General features: G+C 38.9%; 1 protein-coding gene across 1 annotated transcript; it reads right to left on the reverse strand.

The window, feature by feature from the left end:
• Nucleotides 1–352: 352 nt before the first annotated feature.
• Nucleotides 353–4920, reverse strand: LOC108804340 (keratin, type I cytoskeletal 12-like). Its single transcript, XM_018576043.1, is given in 7 exon segments — nt 353–686; nt 1825–2040; nt 3621–3746; nt 3838–3996; nt 4157–4313; nt 4411–4493; nt 4683–4920. Coding segments are annotated over 7 exon segments (1074 nt in total). The 5' UTR covers nt 4860–4920; the 3' UTR covers nt 353–530.
• Nucleotides 4921–8237: the final 3317 nt, after the last annotated feature.

The following is an 8237-nucleotide window of genomic DNA, read 5'->3' on the forward strand; positions in this document are numbered from 1 at the left end:
TAGTAACCATGGTAAGTAAATGTAAGCTAATTTCTGATTGGGTATTCTGGGTTAATACATAGCACTATTATATGCAGTAAATTGTAAATTAAGAGTGTATTAACCATTTTAATAGGATTTGAGCTTAAGACTGTTGGTGTGAACTGAGCCCACCTGTGACAAGGCAAATTGCTTCGTCTTGCATTGGAGCTGTACTGGAAAAAATTGCCAGTGCAGCCCCAATGCATTTGGTGTGAATTCAACCCAAATGGCCAACTGTCTAAAAGCTTTTTTGCTTCTAACAGTTTTGTTACCCAGATTAGATGAGATTAATCCAAAAACACACATATTTACAGAAACCTTTGTTTGCATCAGAATAAAGCTTTATTGATCAGAAATCACCCTTCTAAGACACAAGCATCTCATATTATATTATGCATTATCAGAATTGAAGAAATAGAACTCTAAAGGTAAGCTTCATGGGGACATCCAAAGAGGTTCAGGAGATTGTAGCGGAGTGTAAAAGATACAGGAGGGCTTCATGGTACCAATCAGACCTTCTCCTCGCGTTCCTTAACTTGCTGGGACACTGTTTTTCCATCAACCACTTCCTCAATAATGGTCCTTACCTTTCTGAACTTTTGTGGCTCTGAAGAGAAAGAACTTGTATCAGTTAATAGGAGCATTCATGTATAGAGTGTGCCATAGTATGTATAACATGGTTCATGTGTGTGTGCCTTCTATACACATAGTGAATGTGACACAGTGTTTGACAGTGATATTTTGAGGTCACTTTGGATCTAAGTCTTTTCATTATAACTGTTCTTGTATGGGCTTCATTCGGATGATCTGGTGTGCACAATTCAAAAGCATAATAGCAGGTTACTTTTTTCTGAGTGCACACTTAGGTATGTTGATGGGACAGAGGATGGATTTCTTAATAGCCATGGATTAGGGTTTCCTGGCCATAGTGCAACCACCCACACATATAATATGATATAAGGTTGAAGACTATCTGCGTGCCACTGGGTCTTACTTGTTACTACCCCTGTATAGTTTGTAATTTTTTCTTGACATGATAGTGTACTGGCTACTTACAGTTCACCAGACCTAATGATGTCCATTTGTAAAGCTCTGTCCCTTGTATCATGTGATTATTTCAGTACATGATTGTAGCACTATTGGAGGCAGCATGCAGTCTGCTTACTCTGCAGCTACAACTACTTCATATTCTACCAAACCAGAGCAAGGAGGGATGGCTTCATGTTTACTAAACTAAAGTATTTTATTCCTTTCAGCCTCAACATCCCCTTCAACCTTTTCCCCATTGCTTCTCTTGCTGAGTTTGTCTACAAATGTGCAGAAGTGTCAAGAAAACAGAAACAAAATAATGAAAAAGTTATCAAAAATCTGTAAATCTTGAGAGTCGACGTGAACTCCTCAAGGTTGTATGATAACTACAACCTTGTTCATATCCACCTGGACAAGCTCATATGTATTTAGAAAATTCCCTTAGACACAAAGATGATAACGTATAACTAAAAATATATTTTATAACATATAAGGAAGCTTTATTAATAACTGTTAATCTGACAGAATATATTTTAAGAATGTTCACTTTTACTAAAGCCCATAAAGAGAACAATAATTTAATCTGCTTACCTTTAGGACACAGAGCAGGTTGGGGTGGGATAGAGCTATAATAAAGAACAAGAGGAATATCATTTTTAGTCTGATCGTTCACTTCAGCAAAAGTACTTTTTAACTAATACTGTTAAAGTTAAGTATGAATTCATTTTTTTTAACAGTATTGGTACCAACGTCTTAATAAAACTCTTCTTACATGGCCTGTCCGTCAAGTAAGCAGCGGTAGATTTCAATTTCCTTCTCCAGCCTAGTCTTGATGTCCAGAAGGTGGTCATACTCTATGCCTTGACTCTCCATTTCTGTCCTAACTTGACACAACATTTCCTCCAAGTTGCTTATTTTTGCCTGAATGTGCCCAAGCTGCAGACAGTAGCTTCCTTCTGTCTCTGCCAAGGAGCTTTCCAGTGTTGTTTTCTAAAGAAAGAAACCATTGTTCATGAAATATATCCGTGGTACCGAGCAGAATAGGAAATCAATAAAAAAAGTAAAAAAAAAATAAATCAAAGTTAAAAAAAAGATGTTAAAAATGTAAATAAATATTAAATTTAACAAAATAAATAAAGATTTAAAAAATAAAATAATAATAAAAAACAATTGGGCGGAGCTAGCAGTGATAACTAACTCCGACCAACTGTTTCCTATTGGCTGGCACCTGCTAGGACCTTCTAGCGGGTCCCGGCTAATGTATAACAACTGGGCAGATCTCCACTGATCTGTCATTACAACTGGGCAGAGCCAGCCGTGAGATCACATCTGGCTCTGCCCAGCTGTCATTTGCGAGGGAGAGGTGTTATGTTCGCCCCACTTCGGCTCAGTCGAGCTGAAGCATATGCCTTCGGCTCGGTTAAGCCGCTCGGCCGCCTTCGGCAGATGTACGGGCTATAGTGAATAGCCCGTACAGCAGCCCTTCAGTTCGACTTTGCCCTTCAGAAGCTTAGGCTGATCCTTCAGCTAGCTTTGTGAATAACCCTTGGGACATAAGGAAAGGGGAAGTCATCGAGGGGCGATATATTTCCCCTCGCTTTCTATCCTATGTACAGGATTAGCGGAACCCAGACCAGGTTTTCGGGTTGATTTTGGGTCTGAATAATCCAGCTCGGGTTTTGTGTCTCTCACCTGGATTGTTAATTTCTTAATGATTGATTTTCCAGGTGAGATAAAAGGGGGAAGGCTGAAGCATGATGTTGCTCTGGCCTGGGACTCAGACAGCAGTCTGAAGCTGGCCATACACCTTACAATTGATCTGCAGATTTTCTGTGGTCAGATGGAAAAGGTGCAACAGATTCCTCCATCTACACTTAACTATGTGGATGGAGTAATCCCCACCTGGGCCAATCTGTTGCATTTTTTCCATCTGACCACAGAAAATCTGTAGATAATGGTAAGGTGTGTGGGCACCTTGAGAGAGCTACAAGTTGGATATTTGTGATTAAGGATGCTGAAAGTACTTTTGTCTTGTGAGGTGGCTGAGATAAGCTCACCCCCTGGTAGAGAGGAAATCTGAATGTTTAGTCAGAGCCTGGATGGCAAGGATTTATTTTCTGTTTTATTTTGTTTTATTGCAACCTTTTAAATAAAAACTGACTGCAAGTCAGATTGAAAAAGAACTTTGCTGCCTGGACTATCTTTTTCCATGGGAAGGTGATCCCCATTTGAGCTATACCCCCACACCTTCTAAATGTCATTCAGTTTGGGTTTACAATTACATGTACATTGACCTGTTGGTGGTGACCCCTACTTAGGGTACACAATCAGATCTTGGATATAGCAAATATTCTAGTGATATCACATTTTATTTAGACCAAGCAATGCTAACCCAAAACTTGAAGCAACACATTTAACAGGCTAAATAAAGTTAAACAGCAGTAAATGAAATGCAAAATCTTATTGTCTGTAATTATGTGTTATTTTTCAAAGTAACCATACAAATAGGAAATACTAATAAGTTCTGGAGTACAGTGATAACATAAGCCGTATTAGTAATATAGCCTTACCATTGCACGGGCGGCTTGTAGTTCAATCTCTAGAGATTGAACGGACCTCTTCAGATCAATAATTTCATTTCTGGTAGATTGGATAAGCTCAGCACCAGATGAGATTTCCTGTTTGAGGACTCGACTCTGAAAACACAAGCATCAAAACTGTTGGAAACTTAAATGGAAGGAGTTTTGCCTACAATTATAATGGAAGTAAATCAGCCTCTTTTTTTACCATTTCAATGAATTGAGCTTCAGCCTCCCTTCTGTTTTTCTCTGCTAAGCTTTCATAGTCAGCTCTCATATTATTCAGGATTTTAGTGAGGTCATTTCCTGGAGCAGCATTCATCTCCACAGAGAGTTGTCCTGTGACCCCTAGGAAGCTCTTCATTTCCTGAAAGCAATAATAAAAAAGATAAAGCTGAAGATTCCTAAAGTGTTAAGTAACTTTTTTGATTCACAAGAAAGATTAAAACGTATAGCACAGTGTATGAAATAAAAGGAAACGCAAGTTTTGCATCCATGGTAACAGACATTGTAAGGATTACTAGTACCTCTTCATGGTTCTTCTTGAGACACACAATCTCCTCAGTCAAGCTTTCAATCTGAGCTTCAAGGTCACATTTAGCCAAGCTGAGGTCATCCAGTACTTTACGCAGGCCATTAATATCAGCTTCCACATTAAGACGGAGGCTCAACTCATTTTCAAACCTGCATGGCAGAAGATGTGATTATTCACATACTGAGTAAACAATACACAGCAAAGCTATTAGTAGTCCTAAAAAGTAATTATTGATCAGAAACTTACTTCATCTTGAAGTCATCAGCTGCCAAACGGGCATTGTCAACTTGGAGTACAATTCTTGCATTATCCAGAGTGGCTGCTTGAATCTACACAGACAGACAAAGTTTTATGGTCGAGCATGTTTATATGACTTAATTAAGTTAATACATGTTGTAATGCAATATTTTCTTATGAAAGGAAAAATATATCATCTGCCAGAGTGTTGAGTAGAAAAATTGTAACATTCCAATCAATGCTCATGTATAGTTAGACCACTAATGCTTTCAAATCAGTACCTGCTTCTTGAGATCCTCAATGATTTGGAAATATTTGGAGTAGTCCTTCACTTGCTTGTTATCATTGCAGTGCTGCTCATACCAAGCCTTAATTTTGCTTTCAAGGTCGGCATTGGCGTCTTCTAAATCCTGCACTTTGTTCAGGTATGAAGCCAGACGGTCATTAAGATTTTGCATGGTTTCCCTCTCACTTCCACAAAGGAGGCCATCTCCACTGAAGTAGCCTGCACTAAAGTTACCAACAGCTCCTCCACTCAAGCTCCCAACACCAAAATCACCAAAAGCACCTCCACTTTGGTGAGCACCAAAGCTTTGAGCACCACATGTAGCTCCAGCTCTCCCAGGGAAGGAGCAAACAGATGTTCCATAGTTTCCACCTCCAACAGAGAGCCTTGATGGAGCACAGGGTTTTTGGCAAGACATGTTCTTGGTATGATAGCCCTCCTAGTAAGTAGGTGAAAGAGATAGCAAGCTTACTCTAGGATAAAATCATTAGCCTTTATATGCAAAATCATGTGGGTGGTTCAGTTTCATTCAACTCCCAAACCAATGTCTGGCTGTTAAATTCTTGATGAAAGGTTAATTAAAAGACTCAGTGTGTCCACTTGTGCCTATTTTGAAAAATGCCTTAGGCTGGTTGTTACGATAAAATGATAAAAGATGGATCATGGATAATTATTTTATTTTATTTAATCTTGTAACTTGAGACAAGTAATTTATGTTTTAAAACTATTTACCCTCCCAGTGTTTTTATAGATAATATTCTGAGTAAATTGACAAGGCAAATGCCATCTAGAGCATTGCACTATTTAGACAAGCTTGACGGATTCTTGAGAAACAATACCTCAAACTTTTACTAGTAGTGCAAGAATATAAAATAAATTGGTATGGAGGTGTTATGGGATCAGAAACACTTCATAATCAGTTTGCTGTTGCGTAAAAATCAGTTCGCTCTTGTCCAGTAGTCTTCTGATATGTTTTAATTCCCAGACCTTTCACCATTTTTGTTGCCTATCTTTGGACTTGTTCTATCTTATCAATATTTTTTTGTAAGTTAGGTCACCATACCTGGACACAGTATTCAAAATGAGGTCTAACTAAAGATCTCTCTCTCTCTCTCTCTCTCTCTCTCTCTCTCTCTATATATATATATATATATATATGTATATACACAGTATATAGAAGAAATCAGGTCCTACTTCATCCTGCTGTTGATCACTTTAGTAATGCATCCCAGACTTCTATTTGCTTTCCCTGCTGCCAGGCCACACCGTTTGCTCATTTTGCATTCATCTGAAATAAGCACTCCAAGTTCTTTCATGGGTCCTATAGCCTAAGCCCCATACATGTAGTATTGAAGGTTGAATAAAGACACAGGTCCATCGAGTTCAACCTTTATGTGTATGTTTGTGTGTAGTGAGTGCATGTGTATATGAGTCCCTTTCTGGTCTTAGTTTCTAAGAGTACCCTTAGATCACATAATCTCTGGCTGTTACATTTAAAACTGCAGAGAGTCTGTTGTCTTTAATTAGATAGAAGTTGACTTTTAAACATTCACATGCAGCGGGCCAAGGGTCTTATTGCACTTGAATTTAATAGGTGCCTGCAGATTACCACAACATCTCTGAAACTGGGCTGGCTACAGTATTAGGCAAATATTGACTTAATCTAGGAAAATGGAGGATTGGTCTGACTTACCCACACAAACTGTGACCTCTTAGTAAGGTCTGTCATCATAGTGATGGCAAAATAGTGCCATTGGTGTGTGGAAATCGGTCAAATCTCTGACTTTTTACTGAAGTCAAGATTTGCATATTAGAACACCACTAGATTCTGTGCTCGCTGTGTGCTCTGAAAATTAATTGAATTTTCTTGTAAATGCACGCAAGTGCTCGTTTTCGCCGTAGGACAGGAAGTATGCTAAGACTACATAACACCTCTTCTCATCTCCATAACATAGGTGGGAAGTGTGTTCTTTAGTTTACTTACTGTAGTTGAACTGGGCAAGGCTAACACCCTTGCTTGAGATGCTATGGCTGCCAATTCCAGCCCCAAAGGAGACACCTTTATCAAATCTTATCAAATCCATTTGGTTATATTAGCTTGAGTCCACTCAATACCTTATCGCATCCTAAGCCCTGATGAAGGGGTGGAGTGTGGTTGCCCCCAAAACACATTGGCTGTTTTTTGCTTAATCGATCTATGAACCATTAAAGGCAGTTTGGGCTCTTTCATCTTCTGGTGTGGCACCCTTTATTTCTGAACATTGACCCTTGCTTGAGAAAACACTGCATAAGATACAGGAAAGAACTAGATTTATAGAAAAGTCAACAGGTATTTTTTGCCCTTATAGAACAGATATAAGATTTTTTTACAGAAATAGTTTTATTAAGGGTTTCACAGAAACAACTTTTCAGAGCATACAAATAACAAAGAGACATAGAGCATACACAACATGCAGATCTTGGTCTTCAAAATGTCCAATGTATCCTCCGCCATACAAAATATAAATTATCCACATCTTAAATACACAGTAAAACCACTGAGTGAGGCGTGGACAGGTCCCCACCACCGCGTAGGCCGCATCACCACTACCCCTGAAGACCTACGTTGGCCCGGTGGGGGTTCACTCCAAGGCACAGGACAGAGAAGTCGTAGTGGAGTAACCCTGAAAATAGGAGGCCAATGCACTACAAACAACATGGCACAACAGACAAACATAAAAAGAAAGGCGACAAAGAGAAAGGAGAGGGAGAAAAGAGAGAAGGAGGCAGGGAGGGAGAAGCGGAGAAAGAAGGGAAGGGGCGGGAGTGTTCACCCTCCGTCACAGGTCGTAGAGGGACAACCACCAGAGATCCCACGGTAACACCTCTGCAGGCACTGGGGTAATGGAGGAATAGCAAAAAAAGAAAATCACTCACCGCAGAGACCGGTACTCCTCAGAACAGATATAAGATTTAATATACACTATTAGAACAATTTAAGTGGAGGAACACTTTAACAACACTAGATACCAAGTCACAGGGCTTATACCACCATCAAGGCCAAGGTGGGAAATCCAAATATGGTGGAAACAGGTTTATACATTTACCATCATTCTGATTTACCACCTGTATAAATTGTGGAACATTATTCTTTCCAAATTATTATTACATATGTACAGTATTGTGTGTGGTGTTGTTTTTTTTAATTGTTTCTTTTAAACTGTATTTAAACATAATGATTGTTTAGCAAAAATGAATGAATCGTGAAATCCATTACATATTCAGCATCACACAGTGAACATTTATCATAATTACTATTACTATAATTAATGCTGCCATACCTTAATGTACAGCTTTATAGACTTTAATTATTTTTTGGTGTCAAGCTACTGTTTATCTGTGGCATTCGTAAGCCATGCTGCTACATGACAATGGCGGGCACCCAAAATCAACATGCAATGGGAGCAGACTAGGTGGAGCCTGCCCAAGCAGGTGGAACATCATCTTGTCATCACTGAAATATTTTTTTACAAGTGTTTACTTACTATTAATGACCTATTATTTTACTGTA

This window comes from Nanorana parkeri, unplaced genomic scaffold (assembly GCF_000935625.1).
Source record: "Nanorana parkeri isolate BGI_ZX_2015 unplaced genomic scaffold, ASM93562v1 scaffold55, whole genome shotgun sequence".
In the NCBI taxonomy this organism is placed as follows: domain Eukaryota; kingdom Metazoa; phylum Chordata; class Amphibia; order Anura; family Dicroglossidae; genus Nanorana; species Nanorana parkeri.